Source organism: Primulina eburnea, chromosome 14, assembly GCF_022965805.1.
Source record: "Primulina eburnea isolate SZY01 chromosome 14, ASM2296580v1, whole genome shotgun sequence".
Classification (NCBI taxonomy): Eukaryota; Viridiplantae; Streptophyta; class Magnoliopsida; order Lamiales; family Gesneriaceae; genus Primulina; species Primulina eburnea.
This window is the reverse complement of record NC_133114.1, coordinates 5,415,555-5,438,847: the sequence shown is the minus strand read 5'-3', so window position 1 is coordinate 5,438,847 and position 23,293 is coordinate 5,415,555. Positions and strand designations below refer to the sequence as shown.

The 23,293-nt window shown below is 33.2% G+C and overlaps 1 protein-coding gene and 1 long non-coding RNA gene across 2 annotated transcripts; both read right to left on the bottom strand.

The window, feature by feature from the left end:
• Positions 1–3,847: 3,847 nt before the first annotated feature.
• On the bottom strand, positions 3,848–4,975 carry LOC140813363 (uncharacterized). Its single transcript, XR_012113900.1, has 3 exons — positions 4,882–4,975; positions 4,636–4,735; positions 3,848–4,449 (listed from the first exon to the last, which is right to left on the bottom strand). It is a non-coding gene; the product is annotated as an uncharacterized lncRNA (long non-coding RNA).
• Positions 4,976–20,386: 15,411 nt separating this feature from the next.
• On the bottom strand, positions 20,387–21,677 carry LOC140812087 (myb-related protein 308-like). The gene is made up of 2 exons (XM_073170284.1): positions 21,157–21,677; positions 20,387–21,057 (listed from the first exon to the last, which is right to left on the bottom strand). Exons 1-2 carry the CDS (start codon positions 21,417–21,419, stop codon positions 20,592–20,594), a joined length of 729 nt encoding a protein of 242 aa, XP_073026385.1. The 5' UTR covers positions 21,420–21,677; the 3' UTR covers positions 20,387–20,591.
• Positions 21,678–23,293: the final 1,616 nt, after the last annotated feature.

The window sequence follows — 23,293 nt, the reverse complement described above, 5'->3', positions numbered from 1 at the left end:
CGATTACATGCGTAGTGAACAGACAGTCAGCGCACATTTTCATGAAGTTATGCGTGCTTTGTTGAAGTTGTATACGTTACTTCTTGTGAAGCCTACCCCTGTGAATGAGACATGTGACAGCGATCCTTGGAAATAGTTTGAGGTATTATTTTGTTCGAAAATTGTATTGGTTTTTATATTGTCGATCAAATATGTTTGAGTTAAAGTAAGTTTAGTTAACTCTTATTTACCTCATATCATATTTGTTAAAGGGTTGTCTAGGTGCATTGGATGACACTCATATCGGCGTACACGTTCGTGCCAGAGACAAAGCGAAATATAGAACCATAAAAGGAACTATTGCGGTTAACGTGTTGGGGGTTTGTAATCGAAATACGAACTTTATTTACGCTCTTACTGGTTGGGAGGGATCTGCCACTGATGCCAGAGTTTTAAGAGATGCATTAACTCGGGATGATGCATTCAAGGTTCCAAGAGGTTATCTGTGAATAAATTTCTTGTCTACATGTCTTTATTGTTTAGCTATGCGAACTTTTTTATTTCACCATTAATGGTTTCTCGTGAGTCTCTACTTCATTCATACTTAATCATTGTGCATGTTGTTATTATCTTTGTGACATGGATACGCTAATGTGGAGGGTTTCTTGACATCGTACAGACGAGTAAGATATCATAGGGATGCTTGGGGGAATCGTGCATCCGCACCACAAGATCACAAGGAGTTATTCAAGGCATTCACAAGCAAGAAACATTATTGAAAGAGCATTTGGTTTGTTGAAAAAGAGATGGGCTATCCTTCGAGATCCTTCATTCTACCCCTTGCATGTTGAAAACCAAATAATTTTTGCTTGCATTTTATTACAGAATTTCATCCTTGATCAAATGCCCGACAATCCTTTAGAGGAATACGAAGAAGAAGTTGGCAGTTCCATTCATGATACACATAATGAGTACATACGCAGTTTTGAGTCGTCGAACGATTGGGTTAATTGGCGAGATCAGTGTGCAATGTCCATGTGGAACACCTACAATTGACGTCTTTTTATTGTAATAATTTTGGATATGGAGTTGCACATATTTATATATTGTATCTAAATGTGCTGTTGTAATTGTTTTCATAGTCAGCAGTGTGATTTCCAGAACTTTGTTTCCAGCACATTGAATGTGCAACAGTTATTAATGTCATAGTTTGGGCTTTATTTTGTAACAATCGAAATTATTCAATGACTACTACTACTACATGTACTTATATAATGTTTATTTCGTGACAGAATTACTCCACGCAGCTTTCATCTAATCATCTGGTAGCGGCACTGCGAGGTGCAAGAAACCAGACAAGACACGGCGAAGTTGGAGTGGCCGTGATGAAGATGTGTTAATACAGTCACTGAAAGAAGTTATGACAAAGGGTTGGAAAAGTGAGAACGGTTTTAAAGAAGGTTACTTAACTTTGTTGGAGAATGCAATGCAGACGACAATACCAGGAACAAATATACGTGGGAATCCTCATATAAATTCAAAAATACATGTGTGGAAGAAAACATATAGTAGTTTGGTGACGTTGTTATCCAAGAGTGGAGTTGGTTGGAATGATACTGATAACACGATCGATGCTACAAACGAGACTTGGGAATCAATTGTGAAGGTATATATTGTCCTGTACTTTGACCTGAATTTAAACAAGTGTACCGATTACTCCTTCCCTTCATGATTGATGCAGCATGACCCAAGTTTTAGAGCAATGCGGCATAAGCAGTGAACGCATTTCAATGATTGGGCTGAAATCTTCGGAAACGATCAAGCTGCTGGAGAGCATTCAAAAACTTTTGAGAATGCTTTACGACAAGTTCTTAACCTTGGTGAAGAAGTTCCAAACGGAGAGTTCATTGGCAAGACTCGTACATATATCCCGTTAGATGGTGTTGATGATTCAATATCTGAAACGGATACGTCAACGTCTAAAACAAATGCAGGTACGTCTTCTAAAAGTAAGAAAAGGAAGCACATTAGTGAGCATGATGAATCAATAGTCCAAGCAATCAACAACCTCGCTCACATAACGAAAGACACGATGTCACAATTGATCAAGGAATTTTCCGCCGACGACAAACTTTCCAATGTTCAAGATACAGTTTTGGATGCATTGCAGGGTCTTACCGACCTTTTAGAAAATGAACAAGTTGTTGTAGCTAAGTTGTTATTCAACAACCATAACGACTTGGCACTATTCAAAAGAATTGGCGACCGTGGAAGGATTTGCTTGGTTAAGAGGTTGTTGCGTGGTGAGTAATGGTTACAGATTTAAGTTTGTTTTGGAACAAAGGTTTTTGATTTGATGATGAGCCATAACTTAATTTTTGGTATTGTTGGTTGAAAGGGATGTTGTAATCTGTTATTTTGTGTTGAACTAAAAATGAGTCATTTAAAACTATTTTTGTTTTTTTATGTATGTACTATTTGTTACATAGACTAATGCAATTTCAATTACTTTTATCTCATACCCTTGTGCATTTGCAAATAAAGTTTACTTTGTAGATATTTTTCGTAGTACAAATTCGTAATTTGCAATTGAAAATTCCAGATTGTTTAATAGAGTTTTTGATACACTTTTTAATACATACTTGAAATTTTTGTAACTTAAAGTAAATAATCTTAAAAATATTTCATCCTTCAGTAATGTAATTCGAATAACAAAAATAACAATAGAACATATTTGCGGTTATGAATTTACAAATGTCTCGTACAACAAAAACACAAGTCAATTACCATTACCATTGGTTATTTACATACAATTACACTGCACGTAATAAAGACTTCCATATTGGAGCACCATACAACCACTTTTACATACATCAACATGGAAAACACATCACATATAATGTGCGCAAAATGGAGAACCGAGTACACAGTTGTACATACATTGATCCAAAATAAACATTCGATAATCAGATTGTAACGTACTCGGTCAAGAGAACAAAAGGCTGGTGACATAACTGTACATACTATTATTAAGCACTGGAGTCCTCTGATGGCAACTCAACAACAACAACAACCTTCTTTGATCTTTGGTCGTGGGATTTGAGGTGGTTTGCCTGGACTCGATGTTGACATCAACATTCGAATTCAATGCTTTATTCGTGTGCGGAGCATGACACTCATGGACAGAAGCTGTGTGAAACAACTTCTGCTTCTTCCTAGCGTTTTTACAAACAACTTGAAGTTGATCGGCAGCTAAGTACTTCACTTCACTACCAGCTACTTCATTTCACTGCACTTAAATTTTTCATCGTCAGATATGAGATCAATGACAGGTACCTGATACTTGCTGGTCACAGTTTCTTCAGAGGTATTTTCACAACATAAAGACATTGTGCACCACAGAAAGAAGCACCGTACAATGTGGAGTTTTCTATAGTATCATATCAAGCATCTTTCATATTTATAACAATAATAATTTAATGACTTCACATCTCCAACTACTTGTATTCAATGATCTGCAGTTCCTAGATATTGTATTGATGCAAATCTGTACTAGGTCAACAACTACCAAATATGTTTAAACAAAAAAAGTACAAAAAATAAATACACTACAACACGAAAACAATAAATACTATTTCTTAACTTACGTTAACTAAAAACATAGTACACAAAATTAATTTTTTGGAACAAGAGTACTTTAGAGAAGCACACACTTTATCAACATAAAATTATAAGTAAAAAAATGACGTACCAAGAAAATTCATAAGTAAAGAACATAAGTTAATGTTTTGTCAACCTGAAATTACGAAACAACCACCAATAAATCCTTTACACAACAAATTCGAGTTAAAGAGAAGCGTGATAAATTTACAATTTGAATGGACGAGGAACGAAATTATAACATACCTGCATCAAAGAACTATGTGTGACACAATGAGTTGTGGTTTTTCGACATGCAGAGAAGAAGGTGCAGCAGGCAACACTTTGACATATATGTTACTTCAAACTTTTGTACGCAACAAGGCAATTGAAGACTACCATGAACATTGAAACAATAATTTAGAACATACGAATGAAGCCTAGTGTAAAGAATTATCTATGGCACATAATTAATTTCCAAATCCTCCAATAACTTTCCAATCTCGTCGGACAACTTCTCCATTTTCATACCTACGTTGCGATTCTCACGAACTAAATCAGAACTTCCTTCAATAACTCAACTAGTTTCTTACTTTGACTTGTTGTCGGCGCACATTGTTCAGCTGTAGTAGAAGTGGAGCTACTGGACTCATTAAAATTTGGAACCTCAACTGGTTGTTTCAAAGAAAAATTAAAGGCTTCCTCGGCAGCTTCTCTACTTTCGAAACCTTTGTAACAAGCACCAGGCAAACGATAAAATTGTGCGTTCGCCTCAGGCCATCTATCGTACACTCCGGGTTTCCTTCCCACGAACACGACGTATGTTTTGTTCTGCGTTCAAGAGAATATGTACTTAAATTTTTAAACGAAATATGTGCGTACAGAATACTTTACTCAGATTAAAAAAGTGGATGAAGTTAAATAAGTTAAGAAGTATCACATTTCAACAACAAGTAATGTGATCCGATCCTTAACGCGCACGCAAAAATAATGTAGTCGAAGACAGAAAGAATTCACCATCTCATATACTTTCACACCGACTGCGCTGTTGATGCCTTTGTTTCTCCTCCAAAATAACCTTGTATGGTGTACAACGACAAATCAACGTTCCATGAACCTGCAAAAGTTTCTTTCACTGAAAACTAAAGAATCAAAATTACTGAACAAACATGAAAACTGAAACGATTTCCTTCTTCACATTTACACCAGATCGTGAACTTATAAAAAAATGGCATAAGATTTATTTGTAACCCAGTTCCTTACCTTTTTTTTCACAGATCTACTTCGGTTCTACATCAGATGTGGGATCTAAGAAATGCCAAGGACAAGAGTTGAGTGAGAGAATAGTTACGACGATCTGCACTTGGGGTAAAAAAGAAAAAGCCTGCTATGTACAGTTAAAGTGGTAAAATTGGGAAATTAAATAATGTAGTTGTGTTTATCGTGAGAGAATAAGTGGTACCAAACCAGAATGAAGTTTAAGGAGTCATACTAAAAGTCCACATTCTCAACTTTGTTATCCTTTATATTATCTTTCAATTATTAATCCCGTTCTACGTATCAAGCGGTGCCTAAAAGGATTTAAATCAAACCAAGGATATATATGTACGATGATTAATGATATCCAACATAGATAGAATTACAATATGATTTTCCCGGTGGCATTATCAACTAAAATCTGAATTAAGACAGAGTTTATAAGTTATTTTAGAGTTTACAGCGTATAATAACTATTATTATTATTTTCACATCTAATAATAAGGGCTACAACATGAATTTATGTTTCTTGGTTAAACTCGAACCTTGTGTTTACCTATTTTCTAGTTTTAACCAAAACATTTATATTAAATCAAAATCACAGAACTTAATTAAATCTTTTATTATTTTATTAAAATTTCAAGTTACAAAATAAATCATGTCATAGAAAAGTAATGATCTAGCACGAATGAGTTAGCCTCTCATTCAGGCTAATTTATGAATATAAAATTAAAAACAATAAATTAAACAGAAAATAAAAACAATAAATTAAACTTAAAAGTTTGTATCAAGAACTTGAAGGCTTTTATTTAATTTCTTAGAAGAGTTATCTACATAGAGGGAATAAAGGGAAGCAAACTCGACCGTGCTTTTCTAAGAATACAATACAATAATCTATATATAAAAGGAAGAGCCAGACATGAAATCTCAGATTCCATCTCTATGACTCGTTATTTTATGACTGGTTATTTTATTCTTAATATATATACATATATATATATACATATATATATATATATATATATATATATATATATATATATATATAATGAAATTTATATACTTCCAAATAAATATATCACTTTTGAATGACATTTTATGTTCACCTTACAAGATACTTTGTATTTTGTTCACAAGACTAAGGACTGGTTCATAATTCCTCTATGTACGTGGCGAGAGACTTCAACTACGACTTAATTGTATTACATCTTGAAATCGTAGTAAGCCGATACAACTTATAATTATTCGTAGGGAGACAATCCTTGCTTCGATCAGCAGTATCGATCTTATATTTTTTAATAAATACAAATAACATTAAAAAAATCCTCAGCCGTACATATTTGGTATAAATTATTCATTACTCGGTCAATTTGTAGGAAAAAAAAAATTAAAAAATAAGGTAGTGAATGAGTGAAGAAATTCAAACCGCAATAATAATAATAATAATAATAATAATATGAGGTAATTAAGGAAGAAAAGTGACTTCAAATGGGGTCCAAGTGTTGGCCAAACGCCGCAAGGGAGAACATGATGCCTACGTCGGGCGGCTGCCGACCACCGCCCTAAGAGTGAGGAGTTGGTGGCCGGTGGGTTCGACAATGACATTCACTCTAATAATCTCACAAAATATCAAATATTTTGATTAAATCCCAAAATATAAGATTACCAAGTGGTAACTTTTTTTTATTATAGTAAAGGATTTATTCAATGATTGAGTAAAATATATAAGCTAATTTAAAGAAAAGTAAGAACGGGAAATTTTGATTGGCAAGGGATCGGAGGAGTGTATATTTATATTTCAATCAATTTCAAGAAAATATGTGAAATGTAATTAACGAAGAAATAGATAATAAGAATGACTTCATATTTTTAGTTTATCTTTAAAACTAAATAAAATGTGAATTTTTAAGTAATTTGATAAATTGGTCCCACGGGGTTAGGAGTACTTAAGATTGCATGCGAGTTGATAGTAGTTGGGGTTGGACCTAACACTACCAAACACTACAATTTCCACTTAGAACATATCAATAATTACATCACTTGATAGAGATGGGTGTATATAGTTTTAAAATTGAAGAAAGGAATATATATGTAATTCGTGGAAGCTTCCAATGTTTCTACCTAACACAAATTTTTTTTAAAAAAAGGTAATGACACAACAAGAAAAGGAATATATATTTTGTTGAAATGTTTGAGCTTAATATTTAGAAATTAAGCAAAAAAAAAAAAAAATACAAAAAAAAACTCGACCGAACAAGAACATTCAAATGTATGTCCTTAAAAACTGCGAAGAAGTTTTCCAAACAGCGAGGGAGGCACCTAAACAAGGTGCCTCAGTGCTAGGCGGCTCCCTGCTGCCCTGGAATAACATTCAAGGGAAGAGAGGAAGGCGTCTAGGCGTTCGTAAAACAGTGCACAGGCGCTCGGCGGTGCTAACTGACGGAAAATTACGAGTTTTCATAATATCTTCCATCCAAATGGCATCCTTTGATGTTTTTCTTCAGAATTTTGGATGAATGAATACCTCTAAGATGAAACATGTCCCTAATAAGTTATATATATAAATACATGATCAAATATAGTAATAAAATATTTTTTCTATCATCATATTTTTCTACACATTTGCATTCATTTTGACTTTCTTTTTCTTTCTTTAAAAGAGAGTAGAGTCCATTTTCTGGTTATTTTTCTTACAATTTATAGTGTGGTTATTGTAAGAAAGAGTTGTTGTAACTTGGAGAAGAATTGTCATAACTAAAGCACCAAGGCGCGGCAAAATTTTTCTTAAAGAGAGAGTATTCAACACTTGTTTCAACTCAAATTCCTGCATATTTTTCATTGTCATCTCGAGTTTAAAGGTATATCACAAACAACAATCTCAAGAAGAAGTTTTCATATCTTGAAATTCGAAGATGACGTCATCATCTATTGCTACATTTGTTCCAATCACACAAGGTTAAAAATCGAAGAAGTTCAATGATGAAGATTTCAAAAGATGACAATCGAAAATAATGTTATATCTTACAACTCAGAGTTTGAAAAGATGTTTTAAGCAGGATCCACCCACCTTTGCATAGAAAAATGTCGACGCTAATAAGAGGGTTGCACTGGATATATAGAACTAAAGTTATTTAATCTATAGGAACTACATCTTGAATGGATTGGACAACGCACTTTACAATGTATACTGTCAAGTCAAGATTGCAAATTTTTTTTAGAGATGATCGATAAAAGTACGGGGCGGATGATTCTGGTCTCAATAAGTTCATTGTGGGAAGATTTTTGGGTTCAAGATGGAAGACTCAAAATCTGCTGTGAATCAAGTGCAATACTTCAAGTATTATTGCATGAGATTCATGCAGAGTGAATGAGTCTGAGCAGTCTTTCCAATTTTTTCGATTATCGAGAAAATCTCTCTTGTGTGGAATGATTTCAAGAATTATCTTAAACACAAGCAAAAAGAGATGGGATTGAGACTTGATAATGAGATCGAGGCTAGAGAAGGACAACCAAAACACTGAAAACAAGGCAAGTAAAATGATCATGAAAGTAAACATTGTAGAATCAAGTAACCAAGGCAAAGAGAGAAAGTTTGATAGGAAACAACCACCACCACCAAAGAACCATAAGAGGTTCAAAAGAAATTGTTACAATTGTGGTAAAACCAACCATATGGAAAAGGGATGCAGAAAACCAAATAAAAAGAAGGAGCAAGCAAACGTATTTCAAAAAAGGTATGTGTCTTTTGATTTTTCAGAATTTGATTTATCTGCAGTCATTTTTTAGATGAACATGGTGGATAACCCAAACGATTGGTGGGTTGATACGGGTGCTACCTGACACATATGCTCCTATAAAGAGAATTTCTCCACATACATACTAACTTCTTGGAGAAAATTGTAAATGGGGAATTCTGCTACATCGAAGATAATTGGACTTGGTTAAGTGGTCTTGAAGATGGCATCAGGGATGGAAGTGACATTTAATGATGTACTTCTTGTTTCAGACATAAGAAAGAACCTCGTGTCGGGATCGTTGTTGGTCAAACATGGATTTATACTAGTTTTTTAGTCTAATGAGTTTGTATTGAAAAAAAATGGTCATTTTATTGGGAAGGAGTATCTTGGTGAGAACATCTTCAAGATACATATAATAGCAATTCGCCGCAATGTTGATGACAATAAAGAAATAACTATATTTAATTATGTTTACTTGCTCGGGGTTGTTTTTATTTATGTCAATTTCATTTAAGACACATAAATTTTAATATTATGCAACATTTGATGAATTTAGAATTGTTTCTTAAAAACAACATTGATCCACCACCAAAATGTTATATATGTATTGAAGTAAAATGACCAAAGATCTTTTCCATTCCATCGAAAGATGTACAACTCCTCTATAATTAATACATACTGATCTTGATGATTTAAAGTTTGTGCAAATTACATGAGAAAAAAGACACTAAGTAAGGTCTATTAACGATTGTACAGGGTACTGTTACGTATATATTTTAAGATGTAAAGATGAAGCAATTGATGCATTCAAAACATACAGAATCGAGGTTGAGAATCAACTAGGTAAACAAGTAAAAAGAATTTGCAGCGACAGAGGAGAAGAATATGGAGCAACGTTTGATGAATGTTGTTCATCCTTGGGCATCATCCATCAGACTACCACACCATATTCAGATTAGTCTAATGGCGTCATTGAAATGAAAAATCGAACTCTGAAGGATATGATGAATGCCATATTGATGAATTTAGGCTTGCCCCAAAACTAGTGGGGGGAAGCAATATTATCATCTAGTTATATTCTAAAAAAGATATAACAAAATAAAAATGATAAAACACCATATGAATTTGAAAACGGATCGGTTACGGTGTTCGGATACGCAACAGAAGTTTCAAAACAAAATATTTTACAATAAAACCGAGCACCTCAACTTATTGTGTGTAGCAAATACCATAAAACACAAATATGCCGTACATATAGTGTTTTAGAAATTTCTTTACCTATCAATCACAAAGATTGATTATTGGCATCAACTAAGTTGTAAACAACTTAGCTCTTGAAAGGTTGACCCAATCTACAAGCTTTCTAGAGCACTCATTGCTCAAATGGATTATTTCTTTAATATTAGGTCCATCACTAGCTTGGAAGATTCAGTCTAATTTTGCTAGTGCAAAATTAGAGTATTTTGCATTGAGAATATTACGCTTTCATCAACAATTGAAGAAGCAAAAAAATTTAGGAACACACACATTGAAGAATAAAATTTCGGCCATATGCTAGGAAGAAAGAGAGAGGAGAAATTTTATTGGTGCTTGAAAAAGTGAAAAGTGCATGAGCATTTCATGCCTTGTTTATTGAAAAAGTAGCCTCAACTCTTCACTTCCTATGCGTGCATTTTATTTGGGCTTGTAAAAATTACAAAGCTTGTGGACTTTAATTTAAATGTCTGAAACAAATTTGAGACAAATTAAACCTTACTTGAATTTACTCAAGCCCACTAGTTTAATAATTATTTCTAATTGGGCTCTACAAGACCTAATGTTATTTAATTAATTCAACACTTGCATTAATTTAATTATTTAGACTCTACTAGGTCCACTAATGTTTAATTAATTCAACACTTGATAAATTTAATATAGTCCATAATAATATTTATGAAAATCACAATTTTCAATTACATTATTTATTTGAGTCATCTTTTAGTTTAGGGACACTTCCTCAAATTAAAAGTTATATTCCCCATAATTCTCTTATAGAAGTCATACTTCTATTTTTCTTTGTGCTTATAAACTCATTTATAAGTCGTTCAACACATTGAACTATTTCCTTCTCGAAAGGATCTAGAAAGTTAGCATTTGTGTGACCCTCAATCGTTCAATGATACAACTAGTCATGGATTCACATCTCAATATGATTCGGGACTAAACATGTCTTTATATGAGCATACCTCAGTTGCTCCATTCTTACTTATCAACTGCTTGATAATAAGAACGCCAGAACTCAAGTCTGATGGTACCCAATCAATCATGTTAAACACCTAGCAGCATCGCTTACATGATTCCCTAGGTATCAAATGATTGTTTCTGCAAGAACCAATCTATTATGGTTAGTGTACAGTACAGTCCCTTCATCTCATATATCCCGACCGATTCGACAACTATTGGTATATCGAGAGCTGTCAAAGAATCAATACTATGTTTCATGTCGTAGTTGCATCTATTGTGTAATTAAGAACCCCTTTGACCGAGCCGGTGTACGTACGGTTTAAGCTTATTGGTTAATTGTTATGATATCGTTATAGCTTGTTTGGCAGATATGGTTATATTATTGAGGTATTAGTTGGTGTTGATTGTCGTGTTCGCGTTCGATCGATTTTAGTTGTGTACTTTCATTGCCGTGAGTAGAGTGCACCCGCGCTCTTAGATGAGTGCCCCCGCGGTGTACTATTCATCATTTTGCATTTTGAGGGCCGTGGCATGACCGCACCCGCGGCAGTGCAAGGACCGCACCCGCGGTGTGCACCGCACCCGCGGTAATTGTAGCACCGCACCCGCGGTGTTCGTGCATGGGATTTATTTTGGTTGCCGTGAGCTTAGCGCACCCGCGGTGCTTGTGGGACCGCACCCGCGGTGTAAGTATGGGCGAGTTTTTAAGTGACTTTTTGGGAGTTGTTGGCCATACCTACCTTATCTTCTTTCCTCCATTTCCGATTTTCTCTCCATTGGCAAGGGTTTTCATCCATTTCTTTTGCTTCCTACCTTTGATTCTTGGCTTTGTTTGGATTTCCGACTTGAGATCATCGTTCTCCGTGGTATAAGGAAGCTTAGGTAAGTTTTTGGTGCGATTCTAACGAGGTTTTGAGTTAAGGGTTATTTTGGATTTGATGTTTGAGTTGTTTAATGGATTATTTGGCTTGTACTTGTGGATCTAGAGTTGATATTGGTGTTATTTATGGATTATTGTTGTAGGTGGTGTACCAAGAGCTTATTTGAGGTGTTCTATTGGTAGTAAGTGGAATTTCATCCTTTTTGCTCACATGATATTATATGTATTGTGTTTTAAAGGTTTCAAAGTGTTATTCCCTTCCATTGATCCATTGCTATGTATTCATTTCATTGATTATCTATTGGAGGCATTGTATGTCTCACCATTGTTATAAAGGGAATACAAGAAATATTATGAGATTGCGAAACGACGGCCTTAAATGCTATTGAGAATTCAAATGTTTTATTGGATTGATTTATCATAGCCATGGCATTGCATGCAATTAGATGATCATCGACCATAGGCTTTTATCCCCTCACAGTTATCGATTTATATCGATGGGATATTGGCAACCACAGTTACAGATACTATTGATATCAATCCAACCATAGAAAAGAGAATACCATCGTATTGCTATCTATTGCCATTGCTATTGCTACAGTTATTGCTACGTTATTCATGTTTCAGAGTCGATGGTATTTATGATTTAAAAGCCATGTTTTACAGTGTATACTATGTATCATTGCTATGTAAGAGTTCCACTTGCTGAGATTTATTCTCATTTCAGTTATTTTTCATGTGATGCAGATATGAGCGACGGACCGGGACGTTGACTGTGGATGGGGGTCATATGCATACAAAGATTGGAAGGATGATTATTTTGTACCATTTTGTAACATGATCACACTAATGATATTTTGTATTTTGTTATGTCATTGGAATGATCATGTTGTTATTTTGTAAACACTTTTATAAAAATGTATTTTGAAACTCCTTCCATGTTTGAAAGAAAATTTTAAATTCCGCTGTATTTTAATTGTATCGGGTCAGGGTGTCACACCTTTCTTAATTACCACCTACAGTCTGATCAGATATTTCAAATTACATACACGTGAAATCACATAGGATATCCATACCTGAAGGTAAGCGGCGAATCTCTGACTACAATGCATAGACTCCTATATGTTTCAACAGAACACCCAACCTTGCCACCTGATGACCCCATATGAGTAGGTAAACAAGTCAAAGTGCAATACTAGCATATAGAGTCACAATGTTGTCCCGGGTCAGAAGGATTAATGGTGTACAACCAAAAACTAGGACGTTTTCACTCGATAAGTGAGAACAACTTGAAAAGTCCTTTATGGAGAGTTGTTCAGTGCACTCTATGAGGAGCACCTATCTGCATGTTCGGACATCACAATGTCCATTACCAATGAAACATGGTACTCACATAGCATATACTAGTCTCAAACTCGAGCAGCCTTTATCCTTCTTAGTGGCGGCTGAATCGACTAGGAACTGTTTAGAATATACAGTATTTGCAAATATGAGTTTCATGATACTCATCATATGAGCATCTCGTATTCTTTCTACTATTTGTATATTCAAAAACTTTATCTATGCAACTGGCATGAGTATACAGATAAAGATTTGCCAAAACAATAATTTCAAATATAATTAAAATAAAGATGGTTTATGCATAGAGTTTCAACATGATCCCTCGGCCAACACTTGGCTCGACGGGCACCTACTCTAACAGAATTGTAGAAAGGGCATAAATCGTCTTACAAATACTTTAAAGTGTGAGGGTATTTAGTCAATGTTGAAATACCAAAGCCAAAACAAGTCAGAATTGGACCAAAGACAATCGACTGTATATTTATTGGATATAATAATAACAGTAGTGACTATATATTCATAGTTTCCCAAATCTAAAATTTTTGAAATGAATATAGGAATTACAATTGGTTCAAGAAATGTCATTTTTTTTTAAATATATTTCCTAGCAAAGAAGGGCAAGAATAAGTTTCTAGCAAAAGAAAAATAGAAATGGTGGATGAAGATTCTGCTTCTACTAATGGACTATCGCAAGATAAAAATGCTAGGACAATTGAAGGCTCTACTTAAAAAAAGAACCTAGACGAAGTACAAGAGCTAGAACTTTGAAGTCTTTTGGTCCAGATTTCCATACTTACATGGTGGAAAATGAACCAAATAAAGTGAATCAAAGAACTTACAAGATGCATTGTCTAGCCCTGAAGTTATTGTGTAAGTACTATTGTTTGGTTTTACATAAAACACCAAGAAGTTCAATACATCAAGTTCACTTTGTAGGCCAATTATAGTATTCTACTAATGAAGGTTCAAGGTAAAAACCATATATCCTGATGTGATAATATTTTGTATATAATCTCTTTTGATATCACGCACATTCATACATTAATTTCATTCATATGTGGGATTGTTGGAAATTTTAAGCTTAATAAATAAAAATTAAGCAAAAGAACAGATAAAGAAAATTTGATCGAACAAGAACATTCAAATGTGCGCCTTAAAAACTGCGATAAAGTTTCCCAAACAACAAGGGAGGACGCCTAAACTGGGTGAATCAGCGTTATTCGTGCCTTGGAAATATCAAGGGCAGTAGAGGAGGCACTTAAGCTCCTCCCAAAGGCGCCTTAGCGTCTCCCTTGTTGCCCTGGAAATTCCAGGGCAGAGAGCGAGGTGCATAGGCACCCGACGATGCCGATTGACAGAAAGTTGAGAGTTTTCATTATATCTTTCATTCAAATGATGTTCGTTGACGTTTTTCATCAGACTTTTGGATGAAATGATACATCTTAGATAAAACAACAATCCCTAGTTTTTGTTGTAAGAAGGAGTCATCGTATCATGGAAAAGAACTGTACTCAAAAGTTTCAAGGTACACCACAACCAACATATTTATGAGAAAGAAATATTAATGCAAACTTAATTAACACTAATGCGGGATTCCTAGGAAATGGTCATTAAACCTGGACTCGAAAATTGCTTTTGGAGTAATATTCTTAACCCAAAATAAAACGAGAAATAAAATTTTTTATCATGTAATTTACACATTTTCCCATAAATTTACATCAAAGCTTCAATGTCCTAATGGTTGATATTTGTAGGTTCAATATTTAAAAGTTTACGTCAAGGTGAAATTTAAGTCGTACAGGCAATTTTCTCTTAAAAAACTAAGATCTCCAATTTTAAATTCCATGTCAGAACATCCTCTTTACAAATAAGTATTTTTTAACGACCCAATAAAAAATGATTAAAATTGAAAAAAATTATAAAACAATGTATAAAAACTGAAAATTTTGAGATATCAGAACTAAAAACGAAAAAACAATTGTACTTCTAGCTCCCTCATACCAAACTCAAAACGTAAAAACGAGGGCATTATATAAGATTAATAAACAATTAATGCGAGTGAGTCGAAAATAAATAACAAATCCCACATTAAATTTAAATAATGCAAAGTTTGGTATGTTACGGCTAAAAAGGCCAAAACGTGAAGCAAGTTGGTGAACGGATGGTGCTGTCAATGGTCGGCATTATGAGTTTATTAAACAAATTAATATTAATCAAAAATATTATTATTTAATTATTGGATATATATTAATATTAAATTTCCCAACGAATTTGTTATCTAATCTTCTCCCGTTGCTTATCCATTGCATCCTTGTTCGTGAATATGAGGTCTTGAACTACGTTGTTTATATAATCTGGGGCTTAATTTAGGTAGGGATTGTGTAGGAAAAATCTATAAATATGCGTGCAAAATCGATTATTTATTTGATAGAAACCTTTATAAATAATGTAATAATTTTATCAGTATATTTCGAAATGTTATGATAAAAAATAAAAATACACTATTTTTATTTAAATTAGTGTTATTTTTTTTCCCACATAAGCGTGTTGAGGTGCAATAATTGTTCTTCCTGAATAGAGCGATCGAATCATAAGTTGTTTTTTGGGTTGAACAGATTCTACTGCAACATTACCATATGTTATAGCTTATAGGTCTATTGGTAATCGTTTTATCCTAACAAAGCTTACACAACATATATATATATATATATATATATATATATATATATATATATATATATATTAGAATTGATATGATGTACACCTATCGTATACACCTATGTGAACACCGATGAGGTGTCACTCACCCATTGTATGCCCAATTTTTTATATATTTCATCACATCCAATAGATGAGTGACACATCATCGGTGTTCACATAGATGTGCACGGTAGCACTAGTAGAAAAATCGCTTTTTACTTCGCGTATTCAATGAAGTAATAAGGTAGTTAAGTGCCGAAGTATATGGACGTGAAGTAATAGATATACATTTTACTTCGCATAATAACCGAAGTTGTATGATTGAAAATACTGAAGTCTTTGGCCGGTTTTCGAAGGAAAACCGGTCCAGAATTGGACCGGTGCCGAAGTAAGAAATGTGTTTTACTTCATCGATTATTGTAAGTAATGAAGTAATATATTATATATAACTTCGTCTTAATTATTATTTAGCGAAGTATTTTATAATATTTTACTTCACAATTTACATTGAGTGACGAAGTAATTCATCTGAAAGACTTCGTAGTTATGTATTTTGGTGAGGTAATAGTCACAAACAACTCACAATTTATCCTATTTGTTGAAGTAAATATAATCTATAACTTCAGCATTTATCCTATTTGTTGAAGTATTTTATATTATGTTACTTCACAATTTACATTTAGTGACGAAGTAAGTGGTTCGAAAGACTTCAATAATTTGTATTTTGGTGAAGTAATTGCGCAAAACAATTTCGCTTTTACAGAACAATGTTGAAGTAAATTAATTCTATCACTTCGTCTGATTTCTTATTGAAGAAGTATTTAATATTATGTTAATTCACAATTTGCAAATAACAACAAAGTAATTTACCTGTTACACTTCATTATTTTTTATTTTGATGAAGTAATTGTTAAAGAAAGACTTCGCAATATATGACTTAATACACTAATATAATTAAATTCATAAATTATCCATCTAAAAATGATGAATATCCACGAATCCACAAATAACCCAAAAATGTATCAACAAAACCAAAAGTATATCCAAAAATCCACAATGACAAACAAAATATTTATCCCAACATACACCATCCATTTAAGCACCTACATAAGAGTAAACAAATTCACTCCATTCACTTCTGACCTCGTCATATTGAGATTGGGTGTAATATTGGTTCTTGATGCATCCTGCAAACTGAAATTTGAAAAAGAAAATACATTAGATTCTTCTATTTCAAATAAAAATTGAAAGATATAAAATATATCAGTACTGGTAGAGGCAGGTTTCATTTGAAAGTACGGACTTATTTCATTTGCATCTTGAAATAACACCGGATAAAAATTCATAACATATCATCACTCTCCAAGCTGAGATAGCGCCTGTTGTTTCCATCTGGTCTACATCCATTACAGATTACCCCAATTGCATGAAGAAAATTGCACTTACTAAACCAGAGATCCTAATCTCTGTTGAAGCCAACGCAAGAAAGAGATTGGAAAAGAATATGCAGCTCACGAAAAAACATATTACAGAAATCAGAAGGAAAATTATCAAAAGTGCAGAAAAATTTCGGCAAAAATCAATTCATTAAATTAGTCATATCATGTTCATTCAAATTGCAGAAGAAGAAAATGCATATAGAATATTTTTCTGTGGCCCGGTTAGGTATGGGAGTTGTCATATAAGTATACTTGCGCTTGTTCGATTCTCCACCGGCTGACGAATAGTGCACATCATCTGCCATTTGAGTAGATACGGAGGAGCAAAAACCCTAGACGACGAATGGAGAGGAATAGATAGTGATTAGTGTGTGGACATATTTTTAATTAAACTTATCGGTTCATCTTTTTACTTCAGTATGAACCTATTTTCTTTATTTTTTACTTCATCAACATTGATATGTCGAAGTAAAATATAATAAAAAAATATAGTGAAGCCCGTGTTTTTAAACATCCGAAGTAAAATATATTATTTTACTTCGCTTGTATTATTACTGAAGTTATTGGTAATGTATTACTTCGTAATTTATTATTGCCGAAGTAACGCTTGCCGAAGTAAAATCCGATTTTTCTACTCCTATAGGTGTGAAGCATATCAAAACTGTATATATATATATATATACAATGGCCTCTAACAAATAAATAGGTCTTTTGTAAGACGGTCTCACGAATCTTTATCTGTGAAACGGGTCAACCCTACCGATATTCACAATAAAAAGTAATACTCTTAGTATAAAAACTAATATTTTTTCATAGATGACTCAAGTAAGATATTCGTCTCATAAAATAAGACTCATGAGACTGTATCACACAAGTTTTTACCTAATAAATAATGACTTGCTTAACCAAACTCAAATTATATATATATATATATATATATATATATATATATATATATATATATATATATATATATATTATATGACAAGAGTTTACATGATAAATTACTATTTGTGGTCATTAATTCAAAGCCAACAATCTTCCTATATTTGTTCCACAACGCCAAGAAACAAAAGGCCATAGGTCGTGCGCTATTTATTTTCAAGGAATTAATTTTTTTAAAAAAAATTTACCATTTTAAATATGTCCAATTATTTTAAATATTAATTATCATGCAATACCTATAATACAAATTTTATTTCCTTAAATTAAAAACAAATTTATAAACATTTTTCTCCGATTCTTTCGCACAAAAAGGGGCAGGCCTAAATCCTTTTAAAATATATTCACGAGCTTACACCATCTTTTGGCACAAATTAAAAGTATTTTTGGACAAAAAATGAAAAATCAAGAGATATTTATTAAGACCTGAACTTGATGGCAACCATCGGTTTATTAATTCTACTATGGTTTTTCACATAGACCCGACATTGCTCACATAAAAGATTATATGTGGACCATTTGAGTCGAATAAATGGCACACAATCTACACACTCATGGGAACAGGGACGGAGCCGCCCTTGGGTTAGGACGAGCTCTAGCCCCACCTATTTTTTTTAAGAAAAATATTTGGTATTTTTTTTTATTTTTTTGGTCTCGTGTTAAAAATTAAAAATAGAAGAATACTACGAATCACATTTCATTATCGCATATTGGTTGCTTTTTTAGATTTTGAAATTATGTTATTTTTGTGTAAAATTCGACAATTCTAAAATTATGTCCAATATCTAGTTGTGATTATTTGAGTTGCGATAATATTTACTTACGATGTGCATGGATTTTTCAGTTTATATTTTTACCTTAAAATCTATTGGTGCTAATTTTGATAAAATAATCAATTAATTGAAATATTTGAGAATTATTATAGTGTTTGTATTGCGATTATTTTAATTAGAATAACAGAGTTTTTAAATAATTATGAGATTTGGAAGAAAAAAAAAACTTTGTTGGACATATTTGGGATGACTGAAATTTTCTAGTTAGGTGGCTAAGGGAATAAAGAAAAAGAAAACTATAAAGTTATTTTTAAACCAAAAGAGCAAACATCAATAAGCAAGTAATATACATTAATTACAATCTAGAGTAAGTAAGATATCGATTTCAACCAAATAACCAACCGAACTAAAATTGATTAGATTTATTTTGAAATTCGGTTTTAGTTTTTTATAATATCAGTTAGTTCGATTCATTTTCAATTTTTAATATAAAACTTCAATTAACAAAACAAACCAAATTTTTATTAAAAAATTAATATTATTAATTTTCTAATAAAATTTATTAGAATATAAATATTACAAATTTCTAAGTAAATTTTATTAGACAATAGAATTACAAATTATTTGGTTCGATTTGTCATAAAAAAAAAAGTTGGTTCATTCAATTTTAGAAAGTCGGTTCAATTTTAACCGAAAAGTCACGCTTCTATCACTGTAACATAGAGGCAAAGCCAATCTCATATATTTTTGAATCATGGTTCTGTCTGTACTGAACATGTGAGGCTCGGGGTCGAAGAGAGCGGGGGGTGATCGTCGGTGTCATGAGGTTGCACGGACAATGAGCGGCTCCTGACAGGCTTCTAGGTGGAGGGAACATGAATGAACCGACCCATACGGGAATGAGAGGGATTCCGAGACTGTTCAATGTAATGGACTGTACAGTTGAAGATGGCTTAAAAGATTTGATTGGTACTACTCATATCACGAAGGTGCATCTTCTTTTCGGTAGCTCATCACATAAGAACTCTAAAGTTAAGCGTGCTTGACTTGGGGCAATTTTGGGATGGGTGACCTCCTGGTAAGTTTCCTAGGATGCGTGTGAGTGAGGACATAAGCTGAAAGACTCATCTTGGTATAGTGAGGACAGTCGTCGAATCTGGGACGTTACAGAATATTTCTCCCTAGTATTTTGATTTGGGAAACTATATATATTTATATAGTTAACAAAATTTAAATTTAAATTTTAAATTTTTTAACTCGAAGACCTGATACATGTAATTACTACAAGTATTTAAGCAACCATACACAAATTAAGCTAAAATATATATTCTTACGTTATATACTCATTAAAAATAAACACTAAACCGATTTGGATCTTCTATTATGTTGAAAACACAACATCAATTGTTGTGCACCTTTTACATGAGATGATCACATGATGATCTCGTTTAATCAGATAACTTTTTAAATTTACCTCATATGGTGTGATGTCCACAAGATGATCACGTAATCATCTCTTATAAAAAAATGTACAGTACTAAATATTGTGTTTTCAACACAGTAAAAGATCCGAATCTAACGCTTTAACTGCAACAAACTCAGACATATCTCACCAAGATTACTCGTGCACTCTGGGGAAAAGACAAAAAGGAAGAAAGGCTCAATTTCCCAGAACAAATTCTCATTTCATCTCCAAGCTCCTGTATTCCAAAACAACATGATTTTTTATCCCAAGAAAATCATAACCAGATTTACCGCCACTCCCACTAATTAATTTACCATCGGTACAATTGCAATCTTTGCTGTTCTTGATCCCCAGGTTACATCCAAAGCAAAGCGTGGTCTCCAGTGGTTCTTGTTGATAAGGAGGGCTGATTCTGAGCTCGAGATTCAAATCTGGGCACCGTTCTTGAACCACGTTCATCAAAATCCCATTTTTAGCTATGTTTAATTCTTCTTTCGGGTTCGTGACACCAGAGAAAGAAATAGTTGTCGTTTCCCCTGCTGCAGCTGCAGGTTCATTTATTGGCATGTGGGTTGTTGGATCAATCCCTCTGCTCACAAGTTTTCTTCTTATATGAGTGTTCCAGTAATTCTTTATCTCATTATCAGTTCTTCCTGGCAATCTTCCGGCGATTAAGGACCACCTGTAACAAACAAAAAACGGGGAAATTAATGATTTTATTTACTATCAGAACGAGGGTTTTTAGAATAAAGTAGTATATATATTATATTGGTCGACTTACTTATTGCCAAGAAGGCTATGGAGTTTGATAATGAGTTCATCCTCAGCTTCTGTAAAGTTTCCACGTTTGAGGTCGGGCCTGAGATAGTTGATCCACCGGAGGCGGCAGCTCTTGCCGCAGCGTAGGAGCCCCGCGGCCTTAGGCAGTGACCGCCAGCATCCCTCGCCGTGTCCCCGAATATAAGCAACGAGACGATCATCCTCTTCTTTAGTCCATGCACCTTTGTTCGTGTGAGCTTTCTCACAACATGGAGACCTCCCCATTTTGATGAATGGCGATCACTTGTGCTAATATATAACCCTTAGCTAATCAAGCATGCGGGTTCTCTCCTTTTTTCACCTTTCTTTTATTATTTCTTCTAGTCTCTCTTTTTCTATGTCGCATATATACGCATATAATATATATATATATATATATGTATGTATGTATGTATGTATATTTTGGGGATTGAGGCTTGAGGAGGTAATAAATTCTTCTAGATGTGAGTTGGTGGGAGAGGAGAGAGTGGATGGTGGCAAAAACTTTTGATGATTTTATATTAGTTGTATGGAATCATTGTATAAGTACTAAAATCGATGTGGCACTACTATACGATCTCATACCCTTCAATGTAGTTTGAAATTGCTTGTCTTTTTTTTTTTTTTTTTTTAAATTGAAAAATTAATAATTTTCCCGGAGAAAAGAAATGTTCATATCATTAACAAATTAATAATTTAAAAAATCAAAATTGTTGATATAATATATTTCTGGTTAGTTGTCTCACACCGATAAAATAAAATCTCTAAGAATTTTATGTATGAATTTGGACAATCTTTTTTATTTGAGCTAGTTTTTGGGGTTGAGTTAAGTCCAAGTCTCAATTTTAACATGGTATCAGAGCTCAGGTTCTACCGTTATTTGTTAGATTATCCATAGTTGAGACATTCGTTCTGCATATATTTGGGTCATTTGTAAACTTTACGCTCTAAATATTCATTCTTAGGCGTAGAGGTGGATGTTAGTTGTCTCAGATCAGTTAGATAAAATCTTGAGTGTTTCACATATTTGAACTTGGACAATCTCTTCTCCTTAAACTAGCTTTTCAGATTGAATTAGATTCAAATCTCAATCTTTAACATTTCTATGCACTCAACTCATCACATCCACTACTTCAAAAGTAATGTGATTTTCCACCCTCCGGATCAATTAAAAAATCGAACTAATTTCTGCAGGTACGGATGGAAATGAGGAATAATCAATTAAAAGTGTCCTTAGCCATGTAGTAAACTTAAATTGGTAGGTGTAAAAGTAAGGTGTGACGTACGTATTCTGAGGCTTTCTTTATCCAGCTCGTAACCACCTTCCATTAATATGATCCATAGTTAAAATTTAACCAATTCAAAGTCTCTCCTAACCTCATAAATTAAATTTGGGGCCCTTTTCTATAATGATATCGTGTTGTTGGAACTATATCATTATCATCGTTAATGTTATTTGTGGTAAGGTCTACCTAAACATGGACAAATATGTATGCATCATTTTACAAAACAACTAGAGCTTTTCTTGGAGTTTTTTTCCTTCAAAAAGTAATATAAAATAAAATTAAAGGAATTGAGATTTGGCTAAGATTCAATGAATATAAAACTTGAGGGATGCAAAAATTTTGGATATGTTTTTTGTAAAACGAAAAGTGGATTTTAGGATTGAGTTTATCATATATTTTAATGTGTATTCAACAATTCATATTTATTCTTACGTATCACCAGGTCTATGATTCTTTATGTGGGCCCAACATGTGAAATTAGGATCATGCTAAATATACAATTTGATTTACATATTGATTATAAAGTTAATTTGAAATGATTGCATTTTGTAATTCTCATTGTACATATATTGTTTCCCGTGAAATTAACATACATTTGATATAACTTTAGGGTAATAACTTAAAAGTAACATCACATTGATTGGTTTTTAGTAAAGGTCACGTTGTATATGCTGGTGTATCGTTTTATCGGTCCCAAGATGCAATAAAAGTTTAAAATTTTAAAGAATTTTAAAAACTGAATTTGGATGTCGTATGATTATAAATTTATTCATGAAGTGTTTATTTAAAGTTTTTCGTTAGTGTTTAACGCTTGGTACCGACAATTCCGAATTT